At 35.7% G+C, this 20,794-nt stretch overlaps 1 protein-coding gene across 1 annotated transcript in view; it reads right to left on the bottom strand.

Annotated features, from left to right (window-relative positions):
* LOC145673188 (uncharacterized) overlaps window positions 1–20,794 on the bottom strand; it is a 279,284-nt gene that overhangs the window by 41,454 nt on the left and 217,036 nt on the right. The window contains exons 4-5 of the mRNA XM_081742657.1: window positions 17,991–18,103; window positions 3,888–3,997 (exon numbers count right to left, since the gene is read on the bottom strand). Coding sequence (XP_081598783.1) covers window positions 3,888–3,997; window positions 17,991–18,103 — 223 coding nt within the window. The remainder of the gene's footprint in view (window positions 1–3,887; window positions 3,998–17,990; window positions 18,104–20,794) is intronic.

Raw genomic sequence — 20,794 nt, forward strand, 5'->3', positions numbered from 1 at the left:
CGTCCCACGATTATTCACCGAGGCTAAGGGAGGCGGTGACGATGAGAAGATGAATGACAACGGTGAAATGAAGAAAGTGGGAGGAAACGGGAGAACACTGAGGAGCAAGGGACTCAACACACCAGAGGTGAATGCTCTACCAATGAGCCACCGCGGCACCAGTATAGATAATCAAAAAACATATAGGGCCTACTATATACTATATAAAACTCTGTTTATCTTCATCAATTAAAGTTGCAACGCTTAACAACAATGTTTCTTCAGCAGTGTTAGCAACCAACAATAAACGACATTAACCAATGAAAATGAAATATGAGTAATTGTCTCACATTGTCAGAATAAAAACTGTGACACCTATGGAAATGTATACTGAAAGCAGGGACACCCTATGAAAATTTACAGTATAGTCAGAGATGCATTTATTTTTTTGCTGAGAAATCAGAATGAAAGTAATAATAGGTCAACACCTACCAAAAGTGAGTGACAGAGAGTAGATTAGTCCTATTAGTTGAATACCCAGATTAATAATTTTAAAATTCGCACGAATGATATTAGCTTACGTTTTGGAGAAAAACCGGGATATTTAGAGTTTTGAACAATTTTCAGAGACGGGGAAGAATGATATGAATCCGGAACTTTCCAGGCTAAAACAAGACGTCTGGAAGCCCTAGGTATGAGCAATAATGTAATTGCGTTTAGTTAAGAAAAATCCATGTAAAAGAAAAATCTATTTTGAGACAAATCAAACTAATCTGATTATTATTTAATTCTTCAAAACAGACACGCTGAGGACTTCTCGAGCCCGTGCTACCATATCTGTAGTTAGAGTTTAATATAACATTATAAAGGTTTCAGTACTTTTGAAATGATACAATGTTCTCTTCGTTTTCGGTAGCATTTGTTTAACATTGCTTGACAGGAAGTGGTGCGGGCGACCGTCGATGTTCTTCTTTTTCCAGTTTCCTCCCCTCCCAAAATCCCGACTTCTCTGTTAATTTAATTTAATTTAATTATAGAAGCGTATAATTAATTTAATTTAATTATAGTACAATTTTTAATATAGTTTATCCCCATAGTGAATTCAGACCCTCCAAAAAATCTTTGGACCCTTTCCAAAATAAATTTCTGTGTACGTACCTGTTGCTTAACACGCTGCCTGATTCTTTGTTCTCTGTATTTATTAAACAATTATAATGGATTACTACGTTGCTTCGATATTTTGTTCCTTGTATTATTAGAACGTTTAGTTACTGTAGCACTACGTCGTTCCACTTTTATTCTTTGTGTTGGAAACGTTTACTTACTGTCTTATTCCGTTGTTTCTTTATGTGAGCAGCTAGGGCGAACATAACAGTAAGTGCAACTTCCGATGGAATTAAGTTATTAAGTAGAATGACTTGTGATCGAACCACAGAGGAGTACGTAAATAGTTTAATTTTGGAAATGTATCTACATATTACAGAGGAAGTTTGTTTGGTATGTGTAGTTGTATTGCATCGTATGGGAATGGTCAACTTCTTATAGGGTTTACTCAAAAGTTAGAAAATTAGTTACATACCATTATCTTCGCCCGAGCCGTTCACTTCATTCTTTGTATTGCTGGAAACGTTATTGTACTTTATAGATTTTTTTTACTTTATTTCTTATGAAGTTGTATATAATTAAATTAAGTAAGATCATTGCAACATAAATTAATTGTATCAATATTATAAGAAATATGTCTGACATTTCAGCAAGCATTATATACAACTTTACAAAAAAGTCTTGTATCTGGTCTTGATAGTTATTCATTTTTATTGTTGGAACTGTTTAATATGTAACAAGAGAAATCCAAATGGAACCACAGTTCCATTTGGTTTCGAAACTTTGTATAGTCACAATCATAGATAAATAATTTTGTTAGTCTGCTATTTAGGATATTAAAAGTCTAAAAGAAATCAACGTCTCATATTTGTTACAAGATCACTGTGCTTTGCTATTGATTCGTGTATAAGTGATATTTTCAAATGGGTAGACAAAAGTTAGCATGTTATTAACTCCCGGCATAGGCATACGGGAGCTTACAGTTTCACTCCAGGTCGTATATGTGTGTATATGTGTGTTTTACTTTATCTCTCGTTAACTACTGGCCAGATGTGTGAACTAAATTTCATGGGCAAGCAGCTCATGGTCGTAAGAAATAAAGATCCTATATTTGGTGGCCGAGCTCGGCCTGGGATAGATTTAACTCGGCTCGACCTGGGATAGATTTAGCTCGGCTCGACCTGGGATAGATTTAGCTCGGCTCGACCTGTATGTAGTACTTCATTTCTTGACAACTGCTCGTCAGCCCTGAAAGAAATTTGGTGGGGAAGTAGCCCATCGTCTAAGAAATTAGCCACGGACAGGTTCGCCTTGGGTTGCATATGATACTTTATTTCTCGGCAACTATTGGCCGGGTCTCAACCAAATTTGGTGGACAAGTAGCCCATCGTCTAAGAAATAATGCTCGCTATATTTGTTGACTGAGCTCGGCCAGGAACAAGCTCAGCTCGGGTTGTATGTGGTACTTTATTTCTCGGTAACTACTGGCCGGATTTGAATCAAATTTGGTGGGTAAGTAGCCTATCAACTAAGAAATAACGTTCGCTATATTTGGTGGCTCAGCTCAACCAGAGACAAGCTCGTCTCGGCAACAGAGATTATGTTCCACAGCTTTGCATGCCGGAAGCTACTGAGTCCAATTTACCTAGGCTTGTTTTTCATTGAACTTGAATAAACTTGCTTTAACACACATTTACTAGGGTGACCAACCGTCCCGTAAAAACGGGATTGTTCCGTTTTTTCACTACCTTTCCCGGTGTTCAGAAAAATTCTCCCGAGACGACAAAAGGTCCCGTATTTACGTACAGTGGGTACAAAAAACCTTTCGAATCGCTAAAATTTCCTAATTTATATTGTTACTTTCTAAGCTACGTGATTTTATATTGGAATATGTCTAATTACTGAGCAACGTCATTTCGACATTTGTGATATTGGATGTGGTGGTTGCACTGTTTTCCCTCCTAGGCCTCCCCACTCCGCAGACGACAGTACAAGGGGCTGAAAGGCTTATGAAGAACAAATGTAACCTGCGTTTCCTCTCTGTTTTGGGCGATAGAAGATTGAGGCGCTGTCATCAGTACAGTACAGTGTTTCCGTGATTTGACTAAGATGTAATACCCTACGAAAGGGGAACAAAGGCAAGGGCGCCGATCCTGGGGGGGCGGGAGACCCGGGCCCCCAAAGCTAATGTGGGCCCCTTGTTGAATATATAATTTTATATGTATTTTCTCTTGTTACATATATTGTTATATGTATTTTTTATGAATGCCCCTCCCCAAAGTTACAGAGAAATCGGCGCACTTGAACAAAGGTGCAGAACTGAAAGTAAAAAGAAAACTAGCTGTAAGTGAAATAATGTTTAAAAGTAAGAAAATGCAAATTAAACGAGTTGGAATCCAATGCTGAGAGTAATTATAAATCCTGTCGGTGACAGATTTGAGCGCTCATATATTTTTAGTAATGTTTTCAAACATTTCATTTTTTGTTAGCTGCTGATAGTTACTTGTTATCTAATTAATTCCACGACTTTTTCAATAGGTTTTAAAACGAAAAAGTGTAAATTTGTCCTTTTTTGGTGAGAGATACAAAAAAAGAGAGAGAGAACAGAGGCTAAAAGATATATTTAGGGTAGCAACCTATCGAGAAATAAAAGGTGATCCGTTTTTTCTAGTTGACGATTTGGTCACCCTAACACATACAGACACACACAAACACACAAAACTTTAAAGATTAATATTCCTGTGCTACCTTCTATCTTGATTTGTTCCTGAAACCCTATATAATTATTATTAAAAATTACTTACCATCTGGTCGCGAGATATCAGCTCTGAGAGTGTATGAATGGCCGTAAACGACCTCTTGAACTCGCTTTCCCTTCTCCAACAACTTGAGGGACACCAATGATGTCTCGTTTCTGGAATAAGAAAACAATAGTAAATTATACATATTAAATTTCATGTGTATTTTCTATTTATTAAAAAAACTACAATATTAATAGCATTAACTAATAAAATGTGGAAAGGTGAGAGATATACCAATTTGATAGCTCAGTAATTTTAACGAAAGAGACACTGATCAAAGCTTAAAACCCACTTTATTTTAAACCATAATTTGTAACTGTTTCGGATATCTAGCATATCCTTCTTCAGACACTATCGAAAATAAATGAAAATACAGACATTTGTTAAAATAATCAATCCAAAGCCATGAATAGTCTTACTCTGTAATTTAATGATGTACGTGAATTTAAATTCTCATGCATATCTCTGATAAAATCAACAAAAAAGAGTTTAGATAAAGCTAAACATTGATTATGTATTTATACAATAACCACCCCATCTGTTAAAAAAAATGAAATCTTTGAGTTTTACGTCCCACGTTATGCCAACTAGGCTAAAGGAGACGGTGATCATGAGAAATGAATGAAAATAGTGGAACGAAGAAAATTAGAAGAAACAGGAGAGCCCCGAGAAAATCCAAGCACACGGTGTTTGTCCACCATAAAGCCCACTTGTTGCGAGCTGGGATCGAACCAAGGACTCCATACACCACTAGTGAACGCTCTACCACTGAGCCACTGCGGACACACCATTCGTTAAAATAAAGCTGAAACTATAGCAGTGGTTCTCAAAATATTTTGATTGGCGACACACTTTATTGAACTCCCACCACATGCTAAAACACTTGTTTAATTTATATATGTATACCAATAATAATATAAATTATAATAGTCTAGCTTATATCATGGGCGGATCCAGGGGGGCGATCGGGTCGATCGCTCCCCCAGAAAAGGAAACTTTTTAATTTTATATATAAATATATAGTTTATTTTTGACGCTCTTAAAAGTAACTCTAAGTAGCAGTATTAGAACCCACCGCCCCCCCCAGAAGTCCGTCCTGGATCCGCCCCTGGCTGTAAAGTAATGACTGTATGTAGTACTAAGTTTGTTGTTGTCGCTGGAGACATTGGCTGGCACGTCTGTCACAATATTGATTTCTGTTAATTACTAAATGCTTGAAGATATTTAAATAAAATTTCGTGACACCCTTATGGGACTCTGCGACTTCCCCTATGGGAATCAGTATACTTCATTAACTTTTTCATTTTTGACTCTGGCATAGGGCTCCCTGTTTGAGACTTAAAAAGCGGGACAACTTTTAGAAATGTACAGTATAGTCATAGTTGTCATAGTTCTGCACTTACTTTTTGGTGAAACATCAGATTTAATTTTACAATAGGTGAACACTCACCAGAAGTGAGTAACAGAGAGTATATTTTTTATTTGTTGGGTATCGATGACTAATAAAAGTGGTATATTTTTTTCTCATATCGCATGAATGATATTAACTTATGTTTTAGTAAAAACTGAGATATTTGGAATCATGAACAACTTTTGAGGAGAAAGGTTATGCAAATCCGGGACGTCTACACAGCTTTACACTAGAAGACGACAGTACACAGTATAATTAATGAGGTAAAATCCCACTTTAATTTTTACTTATATATATAGGGTGTATCAAAAGTTCTGGACCATAGGCCATCTTTCCTATGAGTAAAGATACGAAAAGAAATGGGAATAGAGGAAAATGCTTGGAAATAGATGGTTTTCAGGCTAAAATGGTTCATTTTTTTAAATCGCACTAGTCGTTTGGGTTTCACATTGGTAAGGCCCCTATGTTAAATGAACAAACAACGTTGTCGCTTTAACAGGTTGTTGGCCTTGGGCCTTTAGCATACCAAACAACACAGCGTTATCGGGAACGGATTCATGTTGATCTACTTTCACTCACGTAAGAATGTGCACGTGCACGTTCAGTATGTCATTTTGGCGTGCTCTTACGTTCCTTTCGAACAGCCTAATGAACTGAAAACGTCGCATTTTCGATTAACATTCAGCGCTTTACCAGTGTGGAGCCCAAAGGGCTGATGCGATTTTAAAAAAATTCACTAATTGAGATTGAAATGGGAACACCGTAGTCTAGTAGTTACAGCGTTGGACTCCTGCCTGCGTGGTCCCAGATTCGATTCCCTGCTTGTGCCTTCCAATTTTCAGTGTTCACCCAGCGTCGTAAGGCAAACTGGGGAGTCACGCGAATAAAAGACGTTACGGTCACTAGATCTAGGAAACTCTTTAAGAGTCTTCATCCCGGCGAAATTAACCGGTTAACTTACCAATTATTTCCAAAGAAGCGTTTCAATTTTTACCTATTTTTTTTATTGCTAAATTCTAACATTCACTTAGGAACAAAACGAATGGCAACAGTGTGATTATTTTTACTGAAGGCAACAATGATTTACGTAAGCCTAAAATGTGCTTTCAATAAAACCTCGAATATACTCGTTATGGTTCTGAAAAACATTTATTTACCGAAATCCATGTGAAATACAAAAACTATTGTTATAATATGACATTGTAGAAGACTACAAAGAAAAGCTCCGGTAAAATATGCTTTAGCACTGTTAAAATATGCTTTTACTGAATACACGACGGTGCTCTGCAGCTACATCGTATTTTAACACTACAGGAGAAGGGGAAAACGACCATTCAATACTAGCGCTGCCAAATCTGAATGAGCGTTTTCCCCTCTTGTACTGTTGAGATACGAGGTAGCTACAGAGTACCCTGTATTCTGTAAAAGCATATTACGTCGGTGACGGTACTCTACATCTACTTCGTATCTCAACAGTGCAGAAAAGGGGAAAACGTCAATAGTACAGGGGAAGAGAAAAACGCTCATTCATATTTGGCAGCGCTATTCTGAATGATCGGTTTTCCCTTCTGTACTGTTGACATACGAGATGGCTGCAGAGTACACTCTCATATGTATGTAAAAACTGACTGAATATCATTTTATATGTTTGTTGCAGTGTGATAGGCTCTAAAGCAAGGGTCAACGCACAAGGCCACATTACAATCTTTACACATGTATCTTGACTCTCGCCGTATTTTCTTCCCTGTCACGTCACGTACACTGCTACACATTCGACACCATCTTGTTGGTTTTTCTTTCTTCTTGGTGGGAGGAACCAGCGAAGGAAAATGGCGACCAACAAGTCGCAATGGGGTATGTTTTGAGGACGGACGACCAGATGCCTTAGGAGAAAATTCTCGCTTGTGATGGTCTTCAATCATTTTCTGAACATTTTCCATAAGAAATTCGAGTGGATTCTTCTCTCCTCCGTGTTTCTTGTATAGGACAAACGCATTCCAAATTGTGAGTTCCAGAAGATGGAAGAAGATCTTTTTGTAGTACTTCTTACCTCTCTTGCGGGGCAGAGGATTGTTTGCTATGTGTTGATCCACCTTATCTACACCCCCCATCGTATCATTGTAATCGAATACAGCAGTAGGCTTTGTAACATCCTTGTTCTTCTTTCGGCGTGTTTCAGTTTGCGCATTGTGGATAGTGGATAAGAGGCAGACATCCCTTTTATCTTTCCACTTAAGTGCAAGAAGTTTGCCTCTCTGAAATGCTGCGATGTCACCTTTCTTGAGTTTTGTGCTGTGAAACGATGGTGGCATGTCTCTCCTTGTAGGTCGCACAGTGCCATACATGTCTGTTCGGTTTGCTATTAGCATGTCGGCAAGTTCTGGAGAAGAGTAATAATTGTCCACAGTAAGGCAATATCCCATTCCAAGTAGTGGTTTTATCAGCGTCATAACTATTTGCGAGGATTGTGGAAGGTCCTTATAGTCAGCATCGAATTTCGTATCTTTACCTGTATAGATTACTAGGGCATAAACATACCCGCTTGACGATTCACACAGCATGAAAGTCTTGATTCCAAACCTCGCACGCTTCAGTGGCAAGTATTGCACCCAACCTAATCGACCTTTGTACAGCATGAGACTTTCGTCAATTGTCACATCTCTTTCTGGGGTACAAACATCACTAAATTTTGTGCATAAAAAATTTAAGATTGGCCATATTTTATTCAATTTTGGCTGGGGATGAGTATCAGGATCAAAGGTATTGTTGTTGGAAAAATGTAGGTTTCTCTTCAAGATCAAAAACCTTTTATACGGAAGAATTTCACGAAAAATGGGTGTTGCAAAATACGGATTCTTGGTCCAATACATTTGATATGTAGGCTTCTTTACTATGCTCTGCAATAACATCACTGCTACAAAAATATACATTTCATCTCTTGTTGTGTCCTTCCATTGCACTTCATGTGTATCCCTTGCATATCTGTTAGTTTCAGTCACCAAAATATCTATGAATTCGTCATTTATAAACTGACTAACATAGTAAGGAATATCATCAGTATGTGTGTCGATATTTATTGCAGGTTTTCCTGTGAAAGGAAAGCGTGGTGGGGGCGGCAGAATTGGTCTCGATGTGTCTATTTTACACCACTGTCTTGCACTTGCAATATCAACGCTCGAATCCGATGAGTCGCTTTCTGATTCGGCACTTTCTGCATAATCTTCATCACTAGTTCCACTCCCACTAATTTCAATATCAAATTGTTCGCTTTCTTCGTCGCTGTCCATTGTTGCTAGAAAGAAACGAACTTTCACGACACACAGGCTACTCGTACACTGGCAACACAGGCTCCTTCTTTTCTTTTTCTTCTAAGCGACTCAATGAGGGTTGCAAGGCAAGCCCATTCATGTCACTGTTTATACACGTAGTAGTTAAATAATAAGAACTTCACTTGCAAGTTTCCCCACCAGAATGCGCTGTACTGTCGATACCAGTCTGTGCATTACAGCGAATCCTAGCGAAAACACTGAAAAACATGACAAATGTTGCCGAACGAGACTATTCGAGCTTGTAAACTTTGTACCGTTCAACAGTGATCAATTGTAATAATGCCGTATGATGCCCGAATATACTCGAGGTTTTAAATTATTTGTAAAATTAAAATCTCGAATATACTCGAGCTTTTCAGTTAACCGGTTAAAATACCGCTAATTTTACAGTAATTATGTGATATCTTCAAATAGATAAAAGATAATCGAAATGTGGAATAAGAGCGCCCTAGACAATATTATTTTGCATGAGATACCGTTATCACGACTCACTTATCTGCTTTCGATTTCGAGCCATTTTGAAAATCGGCATTTATTTTCGCGTTTCTAAACAGCTGAAAACGGAAAGCCACTAGGTGACTTGTGATAACGGTACCTCACGCAAAATAATATTGTCTAGGGCGCTCTTGTTCCATATTTCAATTATCATTTATCTATTTGAAGATATCACATAATTACTGTAAAATTAGCGATATTTTAATTTCGCTGGGATGAAGACTCTTAATATGCCTGTTAGAGACAGGGCGACACAACTCGCTGATTACGTGCTCGTCGTTAGGCTGGACATAGTTAAATCGGTCGCTAACAGATGGCGTTGGAGCGGTTCAGGCCCACAAAGGCTAAGTGCTTTCGTTTAGATTGAAAACCAACCACCTATTTCCAACAACCTTCCTCTTTTCTTCAATTTTTTTCGTATCGTTACTTTGTAACGGAGGTGGTCTATAGCCCCGGATTTTTTATACACCCGGTACGTATATGAATTGATAGATCCCACAACACGACCTAAAAAAAATTAGATGTTTGAGACAGTGGCGGCGATTGAACGTTAAAAGTAGCGGGCAAGACATGATTTGAAAATTTGTATATCAATAGTAGTTTCCCTGGTTGTATAACTAATAGGATATTATCTTCTTAGGTTAAAATACTGTATATCGTATTTCATATTTTATAAGTAAATTGACAAGAGAGACACAAGTATGTACTAGCCGTTTGTACTCTTAAACAACGAAGATGTAAGAAGAGATTTGATTTCTTGCTCATGAGCATCTTAAAACTCTGTTTGGAAAATTGTGTGATCAGATTATTTAATAACAAATTTGCAAAACAAACAAATAGAAAGAATAATATTAATCATAGTAATGAATAATGAGGCTTGTTTTGCAAAAGTTATATTCAAACTGGGGATTAATGAATAAGTTAATTTTTAATTCACACACATAGGCGTGCGCAACGTGGGTGCCATGGGTGCCTTGGCACCCCCATTAGACAAACTTTTTTTATGTAGAATTATTACAAACTGAAAAGAGAATGATCTACATTCTACTTCAGAAAATCACATTTAACTGATACGTACCAAATATGGCATGTTAATTTTATAATAGTTAACAGTACAATTATTTTTTTGTGAATTAAGAAAGATAAAGAATGTATGCGCTATGTTCGTAAGGTGTAACGACTGGATGTCAGATACCATTGAATGTCAGAAGAAGTGTTTACAAAATAATTACGTGTAAATTATTTCCCGTCTGCATGTGTGCCTTGCGTTGCCGAGGCAGCATCGGGTGCAATGACGCTATCTTTTCTTAGGTTAAAGGGGGGGGGGGGCGGACGACATTCCACATGGTGGTACTTTAGATCTGGCACCCACATTCCCAATGTCCTGCGCACACTAATGTTCATACATGTTATTAAATGTATGTTATTACTCTCAGAAAATTAAAGACAGATTGAAATGAAATTCTTAATGTGCGTACACGTATATTTACTTTTGCAGCTTCTCGAAACATGTTCCTTGTCGTTAGGTGCAGTTTTCACTTTCTTGGAACACATCAAAATACTTACAATCACTCCACACTCCAGTTATAGAAAATAATCCTAAAACCTAGGATTATGTTGAATTCACTAAATTTATTATATATGCACTCGTACACCCCTAAACGCACCACTTCATTCGTATATTACACTGCAAAACAACGGGAAAAAGTAGAAGTTGTTTCTTGTTACTCTCTTTTTAATAAATATTTCTTACTATTAGATAGAAGAAAAGACATTTCAGGAATTGTCAATTTTTGTACAATTAAAGAATAACTTGTGAAAAACTTCTTTTTGTACGAAATGCTCACTCAATTAGTTCCAAAGCATCTGACTTACGTATCGCGCCCTTGTAAGGAGAAGTGAAAATATGCTAGAATTGTGCTCCAATAGGTTAATTTTTGGGTTATTTTCCGTGCCAATTAAAACGCAATTCCTGTAGATTTCTTAACTCAACGGGAAGACAACCAGTACGTACTCACACAATGGCAAATATTATATGGCACCATTTTTTCTATGAACCAGTAATACATACAAAAGCTTTACATTTCCAAATTAAACTGTATACATTAATGGGTTGCTTCAAAAAGTGGGGGGAAGCAACTGCCCCATTTGCCCCTCCTAATCGGCACCCATGGTTTGAGGGAAATTCTCATACGTAGTTTTCGAAAAAAAAAATGAAAAAAGTAACTTTTATGGCACTAAAAACTGTCGTGTATTGCTAATAATTAATAGTTTTTATTCAATTGCAACATATTCTTTATTTATGTACTGTATGTAAAAAAATATATTATTAGGTTATTATCTGTTCCTAACGGTGACACATAGTGCCCACAGCAAGATATATACTAATTGTAATAATTATGCCATAAGCTAGACATAAGCCCTTATAAATTTGTCACGATTGCGGCTTTGCAGGATTTATTTGTTTCCAGTCCACACTAGGCTTCCAGGTATTTATTATTCTTTACTCCTTTGTGAGGTCCTCGGTGGATAAACGGTTAGCGTACGCTCCCTTGGCGTGGGAGACCCGAGTTCGATTCCCGGCGGGAGATCATATGATTTGGATTCCACGTTAAACTGTAGGTCCACGTCTCATATAGCCTCATTGCTGAAAGGGATGCCAAGCTAAAAATTAAATCAAATCAAACTCCTTTGAAATGACAAAGTCGTTGCCCCTCAAGTTTTGACATCTAATCGCTGCCATTGTTAGAACTCGACACAGACCTCTATCCACGGGCGAGGGGGGGGGCGACTCACCCTAATTTTTTACTGTCCCCTAAAAGTTTCACGGTAGGCTTGAAAATCAATTTCATATGGTTAGATCGGGGCCCCCCTAACTTCTACCGGCCTAACTACATTTTCGGGCTGGCTGCGGACCTGACTCGACATATAAATACTTGTTAGAGATAGCTTTTCGTAATCTATCCACTATATCCACAACTCAACAATTTACAATGTTATGTTAGATAAACTCTTTTCTTTATCTTTTTAACTTTCATTATATAAGGAAAAAAATCAATTTGATAAGTCTGTTTGAAAAGTAGCGGAACCACTCTATAATAACGCATTAATACATTTTTTAAAACATGTAACATAGTTATCCTTATCACATAGCGTGTGACACTTTCCCTTTCACCATGATATTTAACAACAAAAAGGTAAAAATGGCAATGAACTACCGTTATTTTTTATTTCATTCCTCCCTTTACCCCGTTCTGCCCATGTGGACAGAATTTTTATATACTATATCAGTCTCGAAGGTCAGTGACTCTCCATAAACATAACAGGTACATGTGTATTCTTCAAAACATTCATGCACACCGATTCTTGGTATTAACACACGGATGTCTCCCGAGGAAAACAGAATGAAACACGGACACATACTTTTCTGTTTTCTTTCGTAACTCTTTCTCAATATGCTAGGTAGTATTATTATTTACCAAGATCCGAAAAATAAAAAAATAAAAAATAAAATAAAATAAAATAAAAAATAAAAAACAATGACGCGAGTATATTAAATTAAACATTTGGTATTTTATCTGTGTTTTATTTATTTGAACTAATGTTTCAGAAGCAACTTATTGCTTTTATCATCATCAATGTTACATTTATTTGAACTAACGATTCAAAGGCGACTTATCGCCTTTACTACTAATTGGTGTTTTATTTGTTTGAATTAACGTTTCAAATACAACTTAATGCTTTTATCGTCTATCAGCGTGTTTTTGATTTTGAACTAACGTTTCAGAATCTGTATTTAACGTTTCTTTCAAACGTTTCAGAAGCTACTTACTGTCATTTCGTGTTGTATTTATTTAAACTAGCGTTTCAAAGGCGACTTCGTGCCTTCCTCATGAAAGCGTGTTTTCTTATTTGAAGTAACGTTTCAAGTACGACTTACTGCCTTCATTATGCATCCGTGTTTTATTTGTTTTGAGTTTCATGCGATACTTAGTGCCTTTATAATCATTCCGCATTATATTTATTTGAACCAACGTTTCAAATACGACTTATTGCTTTTATCATCCAGTGTTTCGTTAATTTTGAACTAACGTTTCATACTTTGGATTTTTGTTTGAATTTTGAGTTTAATGTTCCTTTCAAACTAACGTTTCAAAAGCATCTTACTGCCATTATAATCATTCCCGTAATGTATTTATTTAAAGTAGCGTTCAAAAGCGACTTCCCCCTTTACCACCTATCGATATTTTATTTATGTGAACTAAGTTTCAAATACGACTTATTGCTTTTATCATCCATCGATGTTTCATTTATTTTTAGTTTCAGACGCGACTTAGTACCTTCATTCCGTGTTACACTAATTTGAACTAACGTTTCAAATATTACTTTCTGCCTTTATGATTCTTCCTTATTTAATAGCTATATTTAAACTAACATTTCAAAGGCGATTTTCTGCCTTTAAATCGATCGTTCAAACAAATATAATACGGACACCACTACAAACGTTTACCGTAAAATATTTTAAACATGTTCATGAAAATTATGTGGAATATAGCCTATAAGGGCAAAAGTGTAGAAAGAAATCATTAGGATTAAGAAAGCATGTTTTGTGGTGTATCGTTAAATTCTGCAGTATTATCAGTAGAATACTACAGTATTATATTAATGATCCAAAGATGACAGAGCTGAATCAACTAATTGTAAATCGTCATGCGCAGTTTTTGAAAAACTCGACAAAAACTAATATTTTCATAAACCTAAAAATCGATGAGCGATAACCACGCCATCTATTAAGATCAAACTGATGCTGAGGTATACACTAATCAAGTTTTCCATTATGACACTTGCAAGAAAACACTACACAGTATTGCTAATGTGGTATATTTATTTCTGTTGGAAAAGCCCTGTCTCGTCTCATATTTCGTCACGAAAATTATCTCGTCTCGTCTTTCGGAAAACAACAGTCAATACTAGGGTTGCCAACTTTTGAAAATACCGGACACCCTCCTCGAATACGTATGGCTACCCTTAAAATTGTGACATCATTGCTAGTCAAAAATGTGAACAACCAGAAAGTGGTTACTTCACATAAAATTGAGGGATTCGGAGTTCCAATTTAATAACTTTAATTACTTTTGAATCATTTATTAGACGTACTTATTCCAGTTTTGGTTGAGTCGGGATATGTGATTTTTGTATTCTACCACCAATAATACATTGTATTTAAAATAAAAGCAAATATAGTTAGGAATATAATTATAGCATGCATGAATTATACTTGAAAGATAAGTCTTACTAGCTTCGCTGCGGCTGGTAGTGTCTCATAATGCCTACATACCATTTACTGTATCTCAGTAGCGTAGCCAGGAATTTTCTTTGGGGGGCTTAGTGATATATATATATATATATATATATATATATATATATATATATATATATATATATACAGAGCGTTCAAAAAGTCTCTATACACCTGAATCGTGGCAAGTCAAAGTTTGGAGGATCATGGGGGACATTTCCAACATTTGCTGTGAAAATGTGTGTGTATATGCTACACCCTGTACGTAGTGCTTTTATGCCATAAAATATATTAAATTTTGAGTAAAATAATTTTCTCGTTGGTTTGTATATCTGACAATTCATGTGTATAGAAACTTTTTGAACGCTCTGTGTATATATATATATATATATATATATATATATATATATATATATATATATATATATATATATATATATATATATATATATATATATATATATGTGTGTGTGTGTGTGTGTGTGTCAAGGAGGACAGGTTCAGTTTTAATAATAATAATAATAATAATAATAATAATAATAATAATAATAATAATAATATCTTTCTCTGAAGTGTTGGCTTCTTTAGATATTTCTTACTTGGTTCTCGATTGCTGTTTTTGGATATTTTCTTCGCCAAAATTACTGTCTTTTTTTGTGTGTTAGCCATTTTGCTAAAAAGTTTTTCGAGTCTTTCTCTAAATTAATATTTTGTTTAGATCTTTCTCCATTGTTTTTTGGTTTCTTTGTTTAAAATTTTCTAAACACAATTGTCCCTCTTCCGCTTTAACTGCTTTTGTAAAACGTCTTCCGACATTTTACAATTGCAAAGTAAGTTCTTATTTTGACACTCTTAACACGTATAACTCAAACAAATCTTCTGAATTGATTTAGTTGATCAAACATTAGAGATTCCTGTGACATAGTCACACGCTACACGTCTTTACTATTGTTCTCCACCCTCTCGTGTTAAAATCTTTTTCCTCAAAAAATTTTTCATCTAAATGAAACCAAAACAAAAAAGAAAAATTTTTATTTTTACTCTTTCTTTCTTTCGTTTTTTTTTTTCTTCCTTGCAGGCTAAGGAAACTAGCTGCTGAAAATTTATCGAAATCAATTGATCGCCGCTTTCTTTGATGCCAATTGTGGCCCTTGAACTAAGGTAAAGATTATTATTTTTTTTTCGGAATCTCTTTTTGTTATTAGAATGGAACTGATTCTTTTCAGTATTGCCTGGCTCAGTCTCCAAACTTTGGCTTTGGGTCAAAGAAGACACATGAAAACTGTGATCATTGCTATATCAAACAGTAGAACACTAACTGCAAGGTCAGCATATGCATATAGACCCTCATTACCTTTCGCTTTTCTTCCCTTTGAACAACAGGGATTCTTGGAAAATTTGATTTCCATGCCCTCCAAAATGCAAACATTTTTAAAGAATGAAGAACGCAGCTTGTCTAGGAACTGTTTAGTGACATATTTTGTTTTTTAAATAAAGTACTTGAAAGGTAACTGGTGTTTGTTCCAAAAACATTACAAACATCAAAATACCAAAGTACATTGTCGGAACTCTTTGCGAGAGGGGGCTGGGCCCACACCTTCCCTACGACACTGCTGCATCTGGATGCATTATTTAATTGGAAAATGTAGCAGAGGATGAAGCAGTGCTAGTTGCATCTTGGAAATGTACTTTTGTTGACCTTCAGCAATTTTGTTAAGTTCAGTAAATTTTCCTGCCTTCAACTCTTCAGCAAACTCCGCGCACGACAGGTCGATATCAAAGCGAATTGTAAGCTCTGCTTTAACCATGTTCACTGACAAACGATTCCATCCTCCACTCCAAAATAATCTGAATAGAACAGAGAATATGACTTAGAAGGGGAAATGTTACCGGACATTTAACGTCTGGCTTTGAGGTCGTACCGGACACCGGATAAGGAGGTCAAAAACCGAACTGTCCGGTAAAATACCCGACGGTTGGCAACCCTAGTCAATACTACAAAAATGCTTTATTATTATTATTATTATTATTATTATTATTATTATTATTATTATTATTATTATTGACTATATAGTCTAATTCTAAGTAACGATTCATCTTCCATTCACTTTCTTTATATTTCTTTTTCTTTCTTTTTAAAAGTAAAAGCTCCCTTTATACACACAGAGAGATGTAGTGTCTTCTGATCCACTTTTTTCCTCCTTGTGTTTTGTCTTGTATAGACACATCCAGGAGAAAGTTAAGTTGTTTTGCAGAAAAAAGATACACGCATATACCTGTTAAAACAAGAAACTGATTTTAAGAACCGTTTTGAGAGATCCTATCGTACTCTCGTAATAGGTTTTCCTTAAGTAACACCAGAGGTGTTTAACGTGCTTTTAAAAAGAATCCCAAGGCCATATAAACCGTCTGAAATACCTACATTCCACACAATTATGTTTATATGTCTGTCTTTTCCTTATATTAGTCATTGTTATCTGAGAAAATGAAAGTTAACCTACTGATGTGATGTAATTAGCTGAAAAACAAAAGTTAATAACAAAATTTGTTACTTTTGTCCTTCGATTTATTATCTCGAAATTTTCTTTGAAGACTTGAGCTTGACTATTGGAAGATATACATGTAGTTTGATCTTAATTTCTAATTTGACATTGACATTTCATTTATCTTGACTGGATCACATTTCACAACATCCGTTTTCGGAAATGAAATGAAATCTTTATATAAGTTTTACGTTCCACGTTTATGCCGCTTAGGCTAAAAGAGACTGTGATGATGAGAAAGGAATAAAATAGTGGAATGAAGAAAGTGGGACGAAACGGGAGAACTCCGAGAAAACCCATGCACACGGTGTTTGTCCACCACGAAGCTCACTTGACACAAGCTAGAATCGAACCAAGGACTAGAAGTGAACCCTCCACTACAGAGCCACCACGGCCTTTCCGTTTCGGATATTTAAAAAATCGAATAGATGCAAACTACTTTTTGGTTTCGGTTAGAAAAAAACGATTTTTCGATTTCGATTTCAAAAACCAAAACCGAAAATTGAAAATCGATTTTTTAAATAAAAAAATCAGCATTTGCAAAAATCAGTTTCTCGAAAAAATCGATTTGAACATTAGTAAAAACGCATATTAAACTCTGATTTTTTTTTTTTTTTTTTATTGTTCGCAGACAGTTTCTTCAGCAGTGACAGTATGAAACTCGATTTTTTAAAATTCTAGACCCACACTATATGCGTTCAACTCACGTGGATTTACAATGTGTAGAAAGGAACCGAAATGAAACTAACAGTTGCGTATGACCCTATCTTAGGTATTTTGCCAAAGAAGAAAATAATCCTATCAAGAAGATAATCCCATCCAATGCACTTGAACAGGAATGTTCTTCATGATTGCAAATGGCCCCAAATTTTTCAACAGAATGTTTGAAGAGTGTTGTGAATAATACCATTCTTATCTACCTATCCGTTTCCTCTAACTTCTTAACCTTCCCATTTGGTTTTAAGAAAAGAAATTGAAATATCAAAGTAAAATGACTTGATAAAAAAGAAAGAATTATAATAGACTTACTTGGCATTTCTGAACCCTGCCTTTCCGCAGGTTATAACATAGAATTTGTCGTCTGCCAATTCCAACGTCCTATGTATTCGAACTGCTACAGGAACAGACCTTTCTTCGGTTTTCTGCAATTAAACACAAAGAAAATCATTAGACTATGCAGAAGAATATAAACCTTTCTATATGTCATAAAAAAATACATACAGTGAGATTTGAATTGCACGTAGCTAACAATTCGTGCATGCGCATATAGAAGGGAACGCACGTACAGAAGGAATTTTGTATAATTGAATGCTGAATGTCCAATATGGTCACTGTACTATAACAGACAGTTTCTTCGAATTTATTTTCAGTTTAACGTCCTATGGTTGTCTTTTAGGGCTAAGGGAGACGAATGATTAATGAAAATGAATAATTGTGAAATTAAAAATTTTTCTGTCCTCTCCCACTGGAAATCGAACCCGGGACAGAAATTCATTTCAAAAAAGTAAGGAATATTTAATTAGACTTGGAAAAGAAATCAACATCAGATCTTAAAAAAAGAGAAAAAACTAATTTCATTTCAAAGAAAATATAAAACTAATTCCTCATATAACTCAATGAGCTAAAAAAATGGAGGTACTAAACGCCGTTAATGGGATACATAGTTCGTCTGAAAAATACAGTACTTGATACCTATATAGTTCCACTTGAGTGCAAGTTTTCATGAAAGAGAACTTCACATAATGCAATAAGGTAATGGAAGATCAGAGAAAGGTCTTTGTTAGACAGGCAACAAAAATTCCTAGTTGGAAGATAAGATTCCATGCCGGCTTTATTTCTACACAGCTGAAATCTCCAAGTTAATTAAGCAAATTGAACAGTTTTTTTCTTCAAATATCAGTTCTCCTTAAAACCGTGCATCTAATCAATACTACTACTTTTCTGAAAGAAACATTTTAATTTTTAAATCTTTCGTACGGATGAGTAACTCAACAAATCACTTTTTTTTTTCGCTGATATATACAAAATACAGTGAAATATATAAATTATGCGGTGACATACTTTGTAATTTATTTGCACAAGACTCCCATTCAAATACTACGAAAACACTGTCTCCGTCCGTAATGAAACCGTAACCTTTCGTTCCTCAGAAATGTCACACTTTCTGCTCAAAGACAGTAGGTTACTGAATACGTCGGTGAGCGGAAATGAAACTGCGAATTTCCATTCGATATTTCGGGTTTTCCCTTTCGTTTTTGAACGGTCGTTTCTTTTATCGTATCACGAAAAGTCTCTTCAGTTAGAAGTGAAACCCTTTTATTGCGAAGAAAGTGAAATTTTTGTGTATAATGATTACAGTATTGCTTGTAAAACTCAATCCAGTCTACTTCGCAACAAGTGGTATCTTCCGAACTTAATTCAAGTCCTGCATTGGTGAATACGATGATCTCAAGTTCTGCGGAGACAAGATCTGACAAAGACACAAAATCCCTCTGGTACAAGATTTTTCCTGGTACAAAAAAATCGTGGAATAATGATTAATAAGCGAATATACTTGCAAAATCTCATCTTCTTAAAAAAAAAAAAAAAAAAAGTTTGACATTTCAGAGCCTTTTACTAATGCAATCCTAGTCCTGAGTAAGAATTTGTAGAGTTTCCCACAATCTCAGGCTACGTCAGTGGCGTATATAGGATTTTGTTTCGGGGGGTTATGCACAACATGGGGAAGCAGGGAGACAATTGCCCACCTGAGTTTGAGAATTAAATATATTTCAATCGGTTGTTTACTAATATACTGGGAAAAAACGTGGAACTCTTATTTTGGAGGAGGATCTTTCGCCTAGACAAACCTAAAATGACGCTCCTGCAAACACACGTTGAATATTTGTAATCTCATTTCAAGTTAACTGACTTCATTTTAGAAGAACGTGGAAATATTCAGTTTTATCTGTGTACGTTTTTACCTGAAAGAAAATGTTGAGACAAGTTGATGCTACAATACAGTATTAGTTGGATTGGAATTTTAGTTTGTGTAAAACACCAACCGTACCAGCTCCTCTTAGTTTTTCTGTTACTGACGACGCCCGACTTGAATCACAACTAACAAAGGTCGAAAATATGACATAAGAAACGAAACAAAATAACAACTAAGAAAAAGAAACAGAAGAGTAGAAGGACGAAAGAAAGATAAAACAACGCAGTTCTTACATGGAATAAAATTTGATAACTACAGTATTATTTTTGATCAAAGAGCATAAGAAAATCAATAAAATTCTTAGAAATGGTAAGAAGGATTATTGTTGTACGTGGAATGCGAAAAATAAATTTATTTCGGGGGAGGGGCTTGAGCCCCATAGCTCCGTAAATACGCCACTGGACTATGTTAACATAATACTGCTTCTGTCTCTATACCCTTCTTCAATTGTGAATTGATGGTTTCCATTGATGCTATGATGCAAACAAGATTAATATATAATTTATGATTTTCAACTATGATTCGTTGCAGTTGTCGGATGCACAGACTATCATTCCAGACTAACCCTCACAGTACAGCACATTTTCCACCACACAATCTCGCCTTCAAGAGAGCCTGGTCCTAACATCATAATAACGGCTCCGGCGTCTTAGACCTGAATCTAACAGTATACTATTCAACCAGCTTATTTTAAATCTGTTACTTTTGAATATGTCCACTCTATCAGAGATATTATAAATTCTCTGGCGCTTGTTGCGGAATCTGAAAAGAAAATCAATAAGATGTTAAAAAACTTGAGGAAAGGCTGTGAAAAGTATGGGATGAAAATGATTGTTAAAAAGACAAAAGCTAAGATGAT

Source organism: Thermobia domestica, chromosome 16, assembly GCF_964235325.1.
Source record: "Thermobia domestica chromosome 16, izTheDome1.hap1.1, whole genome shotgun sequence".
Classification (NCBI taxonomy): domain Eukaryota; kingdom Metazoa; phylum Arthropoda; class Insecta; order Zygentoma; family Lepismatidae; genus Thermobia; species Thermobia domestica.